Source organism: Phyllopteryx taeniolatus, chromosome 13, assembly GCF_024500385.1.
Source record: "Phyllopteryx taeniolatus isolate TA_2022b chromosome 13, UOR_Ptae_1.2, whole genome shotgun sequence".
NCBI classification, from domain to species: domain Eukaryota; kingdom Metazoa; phylum Chordata; class Actinopteri; order Syngnathiformes; family Syngnathidae; genus Phyllopteryx; species Phyllopteryx taeniolatus.
The window spans coordinates 12809069-12825858 of NC_084514.1; the positions used below are offsets into that span (position 1 = coordinate 12809069).

At 42.2% G+C, this 16790-nt stretch overlaps 1 protein-coding gene across 10 annotated transcripts in view; it reads right to left on the reverse strand.

Annotated features, from left to right (window-relative positions):
* Positions 1-16790, reverse strand: part of crybg1a (crystallin beta-gamma domain containing 1a) — a 37611-nt gene that overhangs the window by 19894 nt on the left and 927 nt on the right. For 8 of the 10 annotated variants that reach the window (XR_009791465.1, XR_009791466.1, XR_009791467.1 and 5 more), the window contains exon 2: positions 1424-1568. Coding sequence is in view for 7 of the 10 variants with exons in the window: in XM_061795017.1 (XP_061651001.1) it covers positions 1424-1568 (145 nt within the window). In the remaining 3 variants the exon portion in view is untranslated. The remainder of the gene's footprint in view (positions 1-1423; positions 1569-16790) is intronic. The other 2 variants (XM_061795015.1, XM_061795019.1) reach the window with 1 other exon arrangement.

A 16790-nucleotide genomic window follows, 5' to 3' on the forward strand; every position in this document is an offset into this window, starting at 1 on the left:
GTAATCTTTCTCAAATGAAAATAAACACACTTTAACTATTTTGAATGAACAAACTGCCGCTCATGGCCGGGCTTTCCAGTTCATGTTTAAACAGAATCAAACAGACACCTGTGTCGCCTCTGTTAGGACTCCATTTTGCACCACCCACCTTTAACACTCGACTGTACCTCCGCCTCGATTCTGCTCATTCACTCAATCCCACATGCTGACGCTTTAAAGGAATAGCCTCGGTTAAGTGTGTGTAAGAATCTCAATAATAGTATGCCACTAACACCACTTTTATGGATTCGTACGCATTGGTCACCTTGAAATAATGCGTAGATTTAAAAGCATTCTTTATGTCCCACTTCCTGTCAGCTAAAGCCCTGTATCGTTCTCCAACAACAGTGACGGTGCAGTCTCTCTCTCTCTCTCACACACACACACACACACATTACAAAATCAAAACAAAGACCCCCCCTCCCAGTTTTTCTTAACTGACACGGACGGTACAACAAAAAAAATACATTATCTGCCGAATGGCAGGACTGTTAATCGAAGATCCACATGAAAAATGTTGCACATTTTCAAATGAGCAATATTGCGAAAGTTGTGAAAGCAGGTTTTTCAGGTTCAGGTTCTAATATATCCCACAAACAATGACATCCCACAGGATATCTATCGCTCATCTTGTCTTGCACTCGGATACCGTTTGGTTCGCTGACATGTTAACTTGCGACCCCTGCAGGCAGAAATAAGTGAAAACTATAAATGTGAAGACAAGCGATTTCTCTGAACCATTAAACAGTAGTGCAACAGTATTCTAGTTCGAATCAACAGGTGCAGATTTGATTGACTGACAAGTTCAGCAAAATGCTATGGAAAATGAGCAACATTTCCTGATCAGATGCAACTCCACCGAGCCAATACGACGATAATGCAATCAATTCTACTTGATCAAGCTGATCATTAGTCACCTTTTCTTGACGGTGCAATGATTCTAACTGAGGTCACGGCAGATGGGCGGGGTGGAACTGGACTGAGTTGTCTGCAAGTGGCTGACCAAAATATTAGCAACAACTTCAGTGTTATGCAGTCCAACTGAATTCTAAAGTTCCAGTTAACTTGTCAACATGTCTATATATAAAATCTGTATTTGATCACTACACTATTGCTGGTTTCACTAACTACGTTGGCGACAGTTTAGATTAGAACAAGAACAACGTATCTTATCAAGTGCTTAATCAGAAAAATAAGTCAGTAAATAAGGATAACGTTTACCCTGAAATGTATACGACGACATTTCGAAATATGTATTCATATCAAACTGGGAAACCACGCTTTAATGCATATTACAGTCGGTATTCAGGACACAAATAGGGTGTGTACAATGCTTAAGTTAATGAACACCATGCAGATTTAGTTTGCACGGATTCTCGCTGACCTTGGAGTATTGGGTTGGTGAAGTGGGACTTCCTTGCTGAGTCATGTTGAAGTAGATCATGGAGTTGGAGTCAGAATGAAGGTCCCAGTCCGATTCAGTCTGGAACGAGCACGCTGTCGAAACGCTCATCTGGTCGAAGCTCCTGCTAAAGCGAGGCGGGAAACAGAAAGAGGAGTGGGGGGGGGGGGGGGGCCAAAGGATATGAGGTCATTAGCTTTTTTTTGCCCCTCTCACTGTTCAGTGGCTCTTTTCAAAAGATCTCACTCAGACTTTGCTCCTGTTATATGCGCCACTGAACAATTCAAGTTCCCTATGACTAAAGTTCATGTTGAGTCGTGCTGCGCTGCCATTTCATTGTTTTGATTTCAGTGGCATTAGACTGTCTGCCTTTGAGGTGAATTCAAATGTAAAAAAAAAAAAAAGAAAAACTAAACACAGCACAGAGACAATATTACACTTGGTGGACAACATTGGTTCAAAGTAGGGTAGCACGTTCACTACGCAATTAGAGGGTCTTTGCGGATTCTGGCTCATGTGTGAGGCACGAGGACCGTCTATCTGCTGCTGAAGATACTCTTTTGACACAACGTATGAACATAAATATTACACACCCACACAATCAAACAAAGGATTTGCACTTTAATAAAGTATTGTGCTTAATGAAAATCATTTTTAAAAAACCATAATAATGTCATAATTATTTAAATAAAGCATTACCATACGTCTAGATTAATTTTGGGTTAAGTCAAACAGCTTGGAATTTTTTAGATAGATACAGAAGAGGAGAAGATGTTACAAAAGAAAAGCGACATTAGTTCCTAATGCTTTTTCAGAGAGTACACACACACACACACACACACAGCCAAGACAGGAGTCTGCAATGATGTGTTTCTCCACAAGGGGGCAGAGGCAGATGCTTTTTCACTGACCATTAGCAGTTTACTGACATGAACTATTTGATCGTGGCTTCGGTCGGCAACATTTTGAGTGCCAGGACGTCAAATGACCGACAGCTGTCCTGAAGACGAGTTTACTATTGCCGAGCAGTGAATATGTAAAAACATTGTCGATCGAGGTTGTTCCTTGTTTTGCACAGCACAGCACAGCAGAAGAGGAGATGTATCTTATTTACATTCTTTCCAGGACCGAGCTGCTGAGTGAACCAACCACACCTCACTGAGCCTCACATATGTGGGACAATTACCTTTTGGTTCATTGTTATCTCTTTTTTGTTTCAGTATGTCTGTGGCCCAGTGCACAAAGCAAAGTGCATAGAGACATGATTAGATGAGTTTGTTGTGGACCCCATCCCCATCAAACATCTTTACGATGAACTAGAACCGCGATTGGGAGCCATCCCCTCCCTTAGGGACCCCTTACAATTTCTTTTCTGGCTGAATGGTATAAAAATATGGTCGCACTCCAAATACTTCCAGAAAGTCATTGGACTTTAATTGATTTAGTCCACATAGACAGTACATGAATAACATCTCTTCACATCCAACAAGAAACAAAACTAAAGGGCGTTCATTATGTTGAGTCTAATGTGGTCATTGTTACGAGTACGGCTTCTCGGCAGCATGGGCCGTGGGCTGAGCATGCTGAAGCATGCAGTTGATTAATGTCTCAGCATCTGGTGTTGCAATGTGTCCCTGTGCAGATACCTGCAGCATGTGATTTGGTTTATAACTTGGAATGGGATTTCATATGCGAGCGAGAGTGTCACGTCATCACTGCAACAATATACGGATGTGCTCTTCTGCTTCACAATGAGTCATGTATTTATTTAGTAAAGGTGTTGAATAATGTATTTTGACTGAAAAAAACAAAGATGCGTGAGCCCCGATTTAACTTCACCATTGACAAAGCTTCCTGATCTTAATATATTAAAAGCAAGTGCACAAAGCACACTAGTGTCACTGTGCATTTGCGTACCCAGCTTTTTTTTTGGGGGGGGTGGCGGGTGGGCGGGGTTGGGGCAGAGAGGTAGATGGCGCTCCAGGAGGTGAACTTCCTGCAGGATAAGCGGTGTGGAAAATGGAGATTCAAAATAAACACACACAAAACAAGTTAACATATAAATAAGAACAATAAATAACGGAATGCTACATCAGTGGATTAAATAACTCACGGGATTTGAACTACTCTCCTTTCATTCAGGATTATTTTGCTTGGAATATTTTCTCACTGGACATAAAACTCCAAATATTCGCTGGACTGATTTAACTACCGGGATGTAGCACAACCAAACTGTCAACAGCTCCTCCCTCATATTGCCATAGGCAATACAGGCAATCTAAACAAACATTCACTGAGCATCACAAACACACAAGTCTAACTGATCCTTTACAGACATTTGACGAAGACGGAAACTAATCTGTAGGAGATATGACTGTTATTTGTTAGAAAATATACCGGCAAATACCGTAATTTCTCGTGTATAATGCGCATTTCCCCCCCCAAAAATTGTCAAAAGTCAACCGTGCGCATTATACACAGCTATAGGGGAAAATGAAAAAGCTTTCACATTTTATAAATGTATGCCGCCATCTTGAGGTTATGAAAAAGCTGTACACTTTGATACCAATGTCACCGCCACCTAGCGGTTATGAGAAAGGTGTACACTTTCATTCTAATATGCCCCCACCTCGAGGTTATGAAAAAGGTGTAGCCTACACTTTCATTCCAATATGACAGGGGTACATAGGACTGCATATACTGCATGTGCAGTTGTGCTCATAAGTTTACATACCCTGGCAGAATTTGTGAAATCTTTTTTTTTTTTATGACTGAACAACAACCATCATTCATTTCTTTATGGTTGTGTTTTGTGTAACGATAATGCTTTTCTGAAATGCTTGACAGTTTAATTTGAATCAGAATCAGAATCATCTTTATTTGCCAAGTATGTCCAAAACACACAAGGAATTTGTTTCCGGTCGTTGGAGCCGCTCTAGTACAACAGACAGTCAATTTACAGAACACTTTGGAGACATAAAGACATTGACAAAAAACAATTGTGCAAAAAGATGCAGAGTCCTCTAGCACTTAGAGCAGTTCGAATGACTAATATCGCAATAGTCCGGTGCAATGACCATTGTGCAAAGGGCGCTGCAAAGGCATTTAATCCCATTAAAATTAAATTAAATGTGTTTTGCCAAGCCCTTCATGTTTTGAATTGTACCCATCTTACAAATTCTGCCTGGGTAATCAAACATATGAGCACAACTGTGTGTTTTCTCATTTACTAAATAAAAGTAAGGCTGTGTATTTCATAATAAGAGCAAGTAAATACAAAAGTATTACATGTTCAAATAAAGTGCTTAACTTCAGAATAATTCCTTGAAAAAAATACTTCATGTTTTGATCATATGGGTAGAAGCAAAATCATGCATTGTAAAAAAAAAAAAAAAGCATTATACATAGGTAGAAGGGTTTTCCAGAATGTTTAGGTCAACTTTGGGGGTGCGCATTATACACGAGAAATGACAGTAATTAATCAAGATAGAAAAATACCACAGTCCAGATTGCACTCCAGAAAGATATTGAATTGCTGCTGTGGATACTGTGAGTCTGTATGATCTCAGGGTAATGAGTAACGAGTAACTGGCCATTCATATGAAAATGAATAAATGAATAGAAGCACTACAACGCTTGGAATCATTTCATTTTTCATTTGAATGTTGACACAGAAGTTAAAAGTTCAGACAATTAGCAAACCATCTGTCTAATCGCAAAATAATTCATTCCTGAATTGCTTCTGATAAGGGAAAAACATTCCGCAAAATGTCTGACAAAATGAGGCCTCAATGTTTGTTTAGAAAGAGCAACTGCGTTTGGGAGTGCTTGGAAAATGACAGTTTGCCAGATGGTAGGTGTGTCTGAAACTCTCTGCAGACTGCAGCCACTTCACTTCCCTGGCAACTAATAACCAACTGTACAGTTTGTTTTAACATCTAAACTATATACAGGTACATAGCGCTTACAAGTGACTATGCAAAGAGCTACTGAACAGAATGCTTTAGTGGTTCATATTGTACACTATATTTGTCCCGTTTCCTTAACCTCTTTTATCCCATCAATGCCATATAACCTCTTATGAGTTTGTATACATTTGGGAGCCTCCATTCTTCAGACAATCGGCCCCTATGAACGTTCAGCGTACTTGATTATGAAGAACCGAAGCTGGTGGCTCGCGCTTCCTTTTGACTGGTCATGCCAATAATTATTGCAAGGGCTAGATAGAGTTGTATAGGACAGGATTTCTCAAACATTTTTTCAAATAACTCAAATTAGAAATTTGCTTTCTCCTCATAATTACTAAAATACATCATGTATTGCCACAACACCAACAGACATTGTAAATAAATGAATCACACAAAAGACGTGCAGTTGTTATAATTGTGATGATCACCAAAAATCTGCAAACCAATAGAAATGTTGCCGTTATCTATTTTGGGTCTTGAATACCCTTGAAAAGGTTACCCCATTTCACCATTATCCATAGCTCCATGTGCATCAACTCGAGTATTCATTTTCATCTTTACACGAAATTTAGGGGTTGCTCACACTTGAAAATGTTGGTAGAAGCAAATAAAGGAATTTGAAATGTAAAGTAGAAATGTTTGATGAGATTGCATATTCTTCCCAAAGCTTTCCAAGTGTTTTCCCAGTTATGACCGGCAATATTTCTGACATCCATTTCACAATAAACCCTTTCTTCTGCCACGAAAAATGTTCAGGCCTAATCCCAATTGGACTGTATAAAAAAAACACTCCTCCTCTGACAGGCCCCCGAAGTATGTTTGCCTGAGAGCTTTGTGGTTCTGTGTGTGAGAATACAATGGCCACACACACACACCTTCCAATTCATGAAGCGCACGGTTTTCGGACCTGTTTATATGCCTGCCGTACACCCAAAACCTATCCCAAAACCCAAAGATATTTTTTACACACACAAACCAATAAAAAGCTTCTCATCGCTGTGTCCTACTAAAAAAAGCAATTGCCAGCAATGGAACAGATTTCCAAGAATAACTGCTCGCACCTTTACCATGTAACACAAATTCCTGCTTCAACCCCCCCCCAAAAAGCACAGTTCACAGTTCACTAAACCCTACATTAGAAGAATGATGTAATCTTACAGAACATCTGCATCTCAAACTCACCATTGAACCAAAAGATAATCTATACTACTCGAGGAAAAAAAAAAAGTCCCTGAGCATTATGGTCATAAATGCATTTTTATCCTGACCCAATATGATGGGGCTTGCTACCCAGGACTCCCAGGAGAATTGCTGACAAGCAACGCTCTGTACAATCTCATTCCTACAGCCATGTTGCTACGCAGTTTGCTTTTTTTACAAAAAAAAAGGAAAAAAAAGTGTTTGTACAAATTCTAGATCGTGCTACGTGGAGAAATCGGGCCAAATAAATCAAGTGGAAAGAAGCACATAATACATGAAATGAAGACCTTGTTAGAGAACTACTTGAACCTATCCAACTTGCACAGGAACAAGCATTCCGAAGAAAGGTGATCCATTAAAAGGCTGAGGCAATGACGTGGCCGTGCCAGCAGTTCTAGATGTAAAAATCTAAGGTGAAAAGAACTGCATGAACAGCTGACAATCTATAATAATAGAAACAACAGGAAAGATAAATACAGCAAAAGCATGCAACTGCTACACCAGCAAACCCATTTCACAAACTGCTCTCGAAGCTTTTTTTTTTCTCTGGGTACTATGGCTTCTTCCCAGATCCCCAAACAGGATGAATTACAAACACTAAATAATCCATAGATGTGAATGGTTGTTTGTCTATGTGCCCTGCGAATGACAAGCAACCAGTGAAGGGTGGATATCCTCTCTCTCTCGCCCAAAACCAGCCAGGGGATTTGAGAGCACCAAAGACCCTGACGAGGACAAGTGGTATAAAACATGGATGAATGTACACAGAGAGATTCATGAGTTCACTGGCTGTTCATCTACTTTGCAAAGGCGCTGTGAGCATAAAAGGGGGGAAATCCAGTTATAATTCTGCTTCAACTGCACGAGACCACCGTTGGGCACCGAGCAAATTTCTCGGATGCCAGAAACTAACCTGACACCCATATGGCCAGTCTCATACTCGCCAGGTTACCCAGAAATGTACATAAAACGTGCTCACTGCACTCCAGATCTCGAGTATGTTTGCAAACATTTGAACATTTGAACATATTTCTTGAACAAGGCACCATCATTCCATTCCCAAGACTTCCTCCCTGAAACCTGAAATCAAATGATTATTGATGTCCCCTGTGGCTCTTATGTGTGGTACTCATACTGCTCTGAGGCAAATACAAACTTGCCTCTCTGCCCTATCAAAAGGTTGCTTGTTTCGGTACATGGACATCCTAATGAATGGGGGATACAATCCCAATTGTGCGCAAAGTACAGCAATCCATCCCTTCATCGCAGGGATTAGGTTCCGGACGACCCCCGCAATACCGGAAATCTGCAAAGTTTTATTTCAAAGCTGTATGATGCTCCCCAGACTCTTATTAATCTTCCACACACTCCTATTAACCTCTACATCATAGTTTTATAAACACTTTCTATACTTTTAAACCCCTTTTAAACTCTTAAACATACAGTAATGCACAGTAGTACTGTACATATGGGCTTAATGATTTTTTTCCTAGCTTATATTTTACAGCATACAATCAAAGATCCCGCATTATGGTGAATTATGCGCGATATGAATATGAAAAAATATGCACAATGCACTGATTCCGCAATAGGTGAACCACAATATAGCACTGTATACTTAAAAACATACTGTATATTCCGTAATCAATACTAGTGACAATCAGCTGACGAATTTAAGGTTGACTAAAGGTGAATGTGTAACCACAACCTATATTAGAAAACACACAGAATGTTGAGTACCACAGACATTAGAACATTATAAACCACGTAGGGCTATAATGATTCTTTAACTGTCTTTAAATGTGTGTAAAGGTGTTGACTTAGTTTTCAAAAGGAGGAAAGTTAGTTGTTGCCTTCTTTGACTATTTTGTACGTCAAGACTTACTACTACGTATACCTGTTCTACAGCCCTCCAAAACTGGCTACGGGAGCCATTTTTCTCAAGCTTGCAGGGAATACCCGATAGCTGGGTAGAATACGGTCGGGGTGATGTACAATACATGTCACAGACAACTTTGCAAAAGCTCCCGTGTACAACCACGTGTTCACACCTGCCAGAACCAACAAACTGTACAAGGGTGGTACAAAAGAGCAGTTCAACTTAACCATGACAAACAAGCAGCTTTTGAAAACACAAATGATCTCATTATTTGCCGAGCACAATAATAATGAGATCACGGGCATACTCGTGGCCGGCCTTTTTTGTTTTATTGAAAGGCTAACACAATTTAGCTAAACACAGAGCTCCACTGGACAAGTTTAGGCACAAAACCAAATGCTCACTCCTTTAGGACAAAAGAAATGAGACAGCAAGGCAATCCACAGATCCAGATCCAGCACATTTGTGGAACAGCAGAACCCCTGTAGTGTACTCAAGGTGCAAGAATATATACAATATTTTGTTCAAAAAGCTTACACAGCTAATTTAACCCTAACAAAGACTTGTTGAATGAGCTGGCATGAAAAGATGTGTGCATAAAACAATAGGCCGCAACTCAGCTCCCTCCGAAACCCATTTTAGCTTCCAGCTGTGCGAGTGCCTTGACATTTGGCTTCTGGAACAAAACAAGAGCAAACTGCAGTAAGCTGAAAAGTTTGACAGCGGTTAATATGAAGACAATGCGTTTCTATTTTATTTGCATCATTGCATATCTAAAAAAGCTCAATATAAAACCAATGTATTAGTAGTAGTAGTTTATTTGGGTGTTGCAACACCCCCACTTTTCATACTACCCCTTCAACCCCTTTGCTTCTCCAATTATGTTGCGGCTCATGTCAAATGTTATTTTGAGTACAGTAGACCCTCACTATTCGAGGGGGATAGGATCCGGGCGAGACCGCGAATATTCAAAAATCAGCAGATAATTGACACCTATTATATTGCATTGGAAAATTATTTGGTTTTTTTGTGTGTTTTGTTTTTAAACCCCCAAAAATCTTGAATAAGTGGGAATTAACCACAGGTAGGATGTGACCCAGAGGTGAAAGAGAAATTCTGGAAGGAGCTAGACGAAGTAGTTCAGAGCACCCAGCCAGAGAGAGAGTCGTGATTGGTGCAGATTGTAATGGACATGGAAATAGGGGTGATGAAGAAGTGATGGGTAAGTACGGCATCCAGGAAGGGAACTTGGAGGGACAGATGGTGGTCGACTTTGCAACAAGGATACAAATGGCTGGAGTGAACACAGGGTGACCTACAAGAGCGGAGGTAGAAGCATGCAGGTGGATTACATCTTGTGCAGACGATGTCATCTGAAGGAGGTTACCGACTGTAAGGTTGTGGTAGGGGAGAGTGTGGCTAGACAGCATAGGACGGTGGTGTGTAAGATGACTCTTGTGGTGGGGATGAAGATTAAGAAGACGAAGGCAGAGAGAGCAGAGAACCATGCGGTGGAAGCTGAGACAGGACGAGTGTTGTGCAGCTTTTCGGGAAGAGGTGGGACACGCGCTCTCTGTGGGGACAGGACGAGCTTGCAGAAGACTGGACCACTGCAGCCAAGGTGATCATCTGGCAGGAAAGGAGAGAAGGAGACTTGGTGGTGAAACCTCACATTACAGGAAAACATACAAGGAAAAAGGTTAGCTAAGAAGAAGTGGGACACTGAGAGGACAGAGGAGAAGCGAAAGGAATACATTGAGATGCGACACAGGGCAAAGGTAGAGGTGGCAAAGGCCAAAAAAGAGGCATGTGATGACATGTATGCCAAGTTGGACACTAAAGAAGGAGAAAATGATCTTTACAGGTTGGCTAGACAGAGGGATAGAGATCGGAAGAATGTGCAGCAGGTTAGGGTGATTAAGGATAGAGATGGTTCATCATGGTTTACTGGTGCCAGTAGTAAGCTAGATGGGTTGAAAGAATACTTTGAGGAGTTGATGAATGAGGAAAATGAGAGAGAAGGGAGAGTACTCCATACTCCCAAAGCGAGGAACCCCCGAGGGACACGGTCAAAGGCCTTCTCCAAGTCCACAAAACACATGTAGACTGATTGGGCGAACTCCCTTGCACCCTCGAGGACCCTGCCAAGGGTGTAGAGCTGGTCCACTGTTCCACGGCCAGGACGAAAACCACACTGCTCCTCCTGAATCTGAGATTCAACTTCCCGACGAACCCTCTCCAGCACCCCTGAATAGACCTTACCAGGGAGGCTGAGGAGTGTGATCCCCCTGTAGTTGGAACACACCCTCTGGTCTCCTTTCTTAAAAAGGGGGACCACCACCCCAGTCTGCCAATCCAGAGGCACTGTCCCCGATGTCCACGCGATGTTGCAGAGGCGTGTTAACCATGACAGCCTTACAACATCCAGAGCCTTGAGGAACTCCGGGCGAATCTCATCTACCCCCGGGGCCTTGCCACCGAGGAGCTTTTTAACCACCTTGGTGACCTCAACCCCAGAGATCGGAGAGCCCGTCTCAGAGAACCCAGACTCTGCTCCCTCATGGGAAGGCGTGTCGGTGGAATTGAGGAGGTCTTTGAAGTATTCTCCCCACCGGCTCACAACGTCCCGAGTCGAGGTCAGCAGCGCTCCATCCCTACTATACACAGTGTTGATGGTGCACTGCTTCCCCCTCCTCGAAGCCGTCCGGAAGTATTTCTCCATGGCCTCACCGAACTCCTCCCATGCCTGAGTTTTTGCTTCAGCGACCACCAAAGCTGCATTCCGCTTGGCCAGCCGGTACCCATCAGATACCTCAGGAGTCCCACAGGCCAAAAAGGCCCTATAGGACTCCTTCAGCTTGACGGCATCCCTCACCGTTGGTGTCCAAAAACGGGTTCTGCCACGACAGGCACCAACCACCATACGGCCACAGCTCCGGTCGGGCACCTCAGCAATAGAGGCGCGGAACATTGTCCACTCGGACTTGATGTCCCCCGGAACATGAGCAAAGTTCTGTCGGGGGTGGGAGTTGAAACTCCTTCTGACAGGGGATTCCGCCAGACGTTCCCAGCAGACCCTCACAATACGTTTGCGCCTGCTACGTCGGACCGGCATCTTCCCCCACCATCGGAGCCAACTCACCACCAGGTGGTGATCAGTTGACAGCTCCGCCCCTCTCGTCACCTGAGTGTCCAAGACATGCAGCCGCAAGTCCGATGACACGACCACAAAGTCCATCATCGAACTGCGACCTAGGGTGTCCTGGTGCCAAGTGCACGTGTAGATACCCTTACGCTTGAACATGGTGTTTGTTATGGACAATCCGTGATCAGCACAGAAGTCCAATAACAGAACACCGCTCGGGTTCTGATCGGGGGGGCCGTTCCTCCCTATCACGCCCTTCCAGGTCTCACTGTCATTGCCCACGTGAGCATTAAAGTCCCCCACCAGAACGATGAAGTCCCCAGCGGGAGCGCTCTCCAGTACCCCCTCCAAAGGACTCCAAAAAGGGTGGGTACTCTGAACTGCTGTTTGGTGCAAGGCTGCCCTTTGTCTCCGATTCTGTTCATAACTTTTATGGACAGAATTTCTAGGCGCAGCCGAGGCGTACAGGGGGTCCAGTTTGGTGGCCTCTGATCGACAGGCAGATCGGTGCAGCATCTGGAGTGATGCGGCTAGCTTCTATCCAACCTTTGAACAAAGATGTCGGACTCCGAGGGGGGCTCGCCGGAGCACCCTCCAACCCACCTTGGCAACATATTCCAACACAATACTTACAATACAGTCATGCAGACACAGCCAAAAACATAGTTTCACAACTACTGTGACTCAGTAACATTTTGTAATTGTAGTCTTTTTTTCATTGAGGATAAAGACTATATGCTAGTAGGTACTGTTACATCTGTCTACATGTGTTGCTCCACCGTTTTTTGTTCAAACGTCCACTCTTGATACTAATTGTTAGCATGTCAATGGCGTTTTCCATGATATGTTAGCATAAAGCTAGCGGGGCATTTCTTTAGGCAGTTTGCTTTCTTTAAAAATACAATACGCGTAATTCTCTTTGCTTGTTTAGTTTTACAGTATACTTCAACACACATACTCATTACCACCAGCTCGAATCTCAAGTTGGCACAAGAAAAAAATCCACTGAAAGACGCCTCATACCACGAAAAACTCAAGTCGGGTCTCTCATATCTCAAAGCACCGCTCTACGGTGAGCAATTTGACAACGAAAAGCTACAGTGCATGAATTTCATTTGAATCAGTTTGGGCCCTGCAGCAACTACTTGTAATTCTGAATGCGAATGATTTATGGCTTAATTTGTACACGCAATAACTTGCATTTGAAGTTGCTGTGAGGAATATTGTTTACTCAAAGGGTTCCTGCAAGCAAGAGGAAGTTTCCCTCGCGGACTTGTGTTCCAATACTGTATTGTCAGAGAGACGCAAAGCCTTAAGAATGTTCACATTAATATTATGGCTTATGAATGAATCAATAGGTTTATTTGTATAGGGGCAGACTGTAACACAGCCGCCTGATTGTTGTATCGTAGTGCTTATAAGCCGCAGCTGATTCGCAGCACTTGTACCTGGAAGGGCTTTTCATAAATACAAAGTACAATACATACATAGACATAAAAGAGAAAGAGAAGAAAATACAGAAAACAGAAGACACAGAGATGTGTACAAAGCTAGGCATGAAGACATTAGAAATGAGTCCTGATGCTGCAGCATGTAATTATCTATTGTGGATGATACGATTACGGAATGGGAGGCACATTGGCCTCACAGTTCTGGGGTCCTGGGTTCAAATCCCGCCTTCCTGTGTGGAGTTTGCATGTTCTCCTGCAAGGGTTTTCTCCAGGTAGTCCGGTTTCCTCCCACATTCCAAAAACATCCATGCTAGGTTAATTGGAGACTATACATTGTCCTTAGGTTTGAATAGTTGTTGTTTTTTTTTAAATATGCAGTCATTTGCCCTACATTAACGGTCAGTGGTTAGCTAATATTACTGTGGGTTGTTAAATGCTAGTGTCAAAAATAACATTGAATTGAAAGTATGACGGCCAGAGATGTCTCTGCAAACCTCAGAGTGTGCTCATGTGATTAAATGACACATTCGTTATACAATAAGTGCAAAAAAACAAAGACATTATAGACATTATACACAAAACAGAATTATAAAAATAAATAATTTCATTTGTGTGTTGTGAACTTGAAAACCTAGATTTTTGTACAATATGAATTATACGTTGTCAGTATTTACATGCACCACTGACTTTTTGTCTTGTCCTAGCTCTATTTGTAATTGCCTTTGTCCAGCCATCCATCGAAAGCCTTCTGGCGGTTTTCAAAGAATATTTCACTGTTCTGGCAAAAAAAAAAAAAAAAGTTTGACCTAAACATGTATGTGATCATTTTCATTTAGTAATGAACATAAATTGTGATTATTTTCTTATTATTTTGTTGTTGATGAAGTGACATTCAACACCGTTTCAGTCCGAGAAAAGGTTTTGGACCTTCACCATATAAACATATTTGTTACTCTACAAAAATCTCATATACTATGAATTAGCTGCCCCGAAATGGAGGGAATATAATAGTATAATATGAAGAATAATTTTGCTTTTCCACATTCCACACATCAGGGTATTTCTGAAATTAGACAATGAAGCTGTATGTCACGTACTTACAGAGACAAATATTTTTTTTCCAAGTAAACCAACAGGATATGCATCTTAAAGTAAGAGCTAAATAATTGTGGCACAATTAAAATCTCATTGTACTGTCTGGCATGAGATGATTTCTCGTCAATAAACAGGCGGCAGTGCTAATCATATCCGTCACGTCCGTCTGTCTATGAGTTTGCGGAACTTCAGCTCTGTCTTCTGCAAGTGACACAATGACATTTAGTCGACGTGCTGCTTGTAGTTGGCTTTAGTGATTGATGCGTCATACCCCCATGACAGGTTTCTTTAGTGCTGCTGCCGTCTTCAAAAATCAAACCAACCGTCGTTAATGTCGGTTAATCGAGTGACAACAGAACCAGAGTCAGAGGACTGTCACCCATAATCCGGTTGGTTTAAACGAGAGACTTGGTTTAAACCCATCCAACCATTTTTTATACTTCTTGTCCTCGCTAGGTTCAAGGGTGAGCTGGAGCCGAGCTGACTTTGGCCAGGATACCCCTGGACTGGTCGCCAGTCAATCATAGGGCACAAAAAAAACAGTCACACTTCCATTCGCACCTATGGACAATTTAGTCTTCAACTAACCTTATATGTACGGTTTTGGGATGTGCGAGGAAGGCAGAGTACCTGCAGAAAACCTACGCAAGCATGGGGAAAGCATGCAAACTCCACACAGGAAGTCTGCAGGTGAGATTTGAACCCAGAACTTTGGAATTGTGAAGCAGATGCGCTTAGATATACTGTACCAGCGTGTGATTGGTATGAAAAAAACCTAAACTTGTTAAGAATAGAGTTAACAATTCAGACTTGAATTCAATGAAGGCTTTTATCAACAAGTTGTGTCGTTGCTATATCTTATTGCAATGAGGTACAGTATAAAACAATTTCACCACTTGCTAGCAACCAGCAACTTGTTTGCCACCTGTTAAGGCTGCGGTGCAAATCTTTTAGCGTGCGGCTCAGAAAATGGATGGATGTGGAAAGTCATTCGATTCACGTAAGTTAGCACCCATTATTTCGGTCGTGTTGGAATGCTGGTTTGACCTGACTCATTAGAATACATGACCTGACTACTAGAGAATACTTTTGAAGAGACTCAGTAGACATTACACAAGTATATACAATAAATGAACCATTGAAATAGACACATTGCTCCATCTTCTGATTGGATCGGTGATTGCTTATCGCTCTTTCAAAATCCGTGATCGGCCCCAAAAATACTGAATGTGTAAAGCTTAGTTTTGATGAAGAAATCATCACTTCGTGGCAAGGGGAGGCAATAGTGGAGCAGAAGAAATTTGATTCTATCTTAAAGGGCTAAAGTTTCCACGAATGAATTGAAAGTCTTCCCAAGTATCCTTGCTCAAGATACAAAAGCTCAAATTGGTTGTGCTACGTCAGCGTGAATTGATTTTCTTTGACAGCGTAAGCCATCATCATTGTGGCCGCGCATTTACCATTTCTTTTTTTATGACATCCTCTCACTCGAAATAAAATGTAGGCAGTTACTGTGGCCAGGAGTAGCTCACACAAACAGGTGACATTAAGAGAAATCTCAAGGAAATACATTTAAAGGAGTACTATAAGGCTGTTAATACACCACAGCATAACATAGCAACATTATAGATAGATAGATAGATAAATGACTAAATATACAGTTGTTCCTCACTATATTGCGGTTCATCGTTCACGCTTTTTTTGCATTTTTAAGCAATCGGTTTTGGGGGGGATTTTACAGAGTGCAGGCATGTCCGAATTTAGAGTCGCGCGCCTTGAGTGTATTAATACATTGCGCCGCAACATGGCGGGCAGCGCTGAAGTCTGTTGGAAGAGATGCAGCATAAATAAACGCAAAGGCAGAGACGGTCCCCAATTAAGCTCCGGTAATAATCAACCAGCGTATACCTACAAGTATTGTTGGATGCTTCGGGGGTAGCAGTGGTGAATTTGAAAAATGTGAATTTCTATGACAATTTCTTTTTGCCAAATGTATACGGTTTGGCTGAACATTCAGGTGTTTCCATTTATAGTATCATATTTCATTCTCTCTTGCTTTGTGTGTCAGTATTACAGTAATCTTCCACTGGAAGTGACGAATGAACAGCTCGAACCAAACGCGACTTTCCTCTTATTTGGAGAACTGTTTGAGCAAGAGCGAACAGGAGCTAAGAATACTTGGAGAAGTATGCTTTAGTAAATTGATAAGAATCATTTTTAGGAGGTGTGTCACAAAAAATATATTTATATCCAAACGACCGATGTTCCCCTTCCAAATAATCCCCCCTTACAATCGAACGCACTTTCCCAGCCTTCTCCGCCATGCCTATATGCATTCTTTCAGGATCCTCCGCAGCTCTGTCGTCACGGCCATCTTTTTTTTACGCCCGCGTCCTCACGACGGGTCCCCTTGATCACCCCCTTTGATCTTGAGAAAGAATGTGGGGGGATTGAATCGGGAGCTCGTTCCAGCACTGCGGTGTTACGTTCAGCTCGGGGTATTGCGAGCGGTCGTATCGCCACGACAAATGTCACCTCTTCTGGCACACTGACGGAAGCAAATACGGCCTCCGGCTCGAGACCGTCTGGCCCAGATTGAGGGGGAAAACTT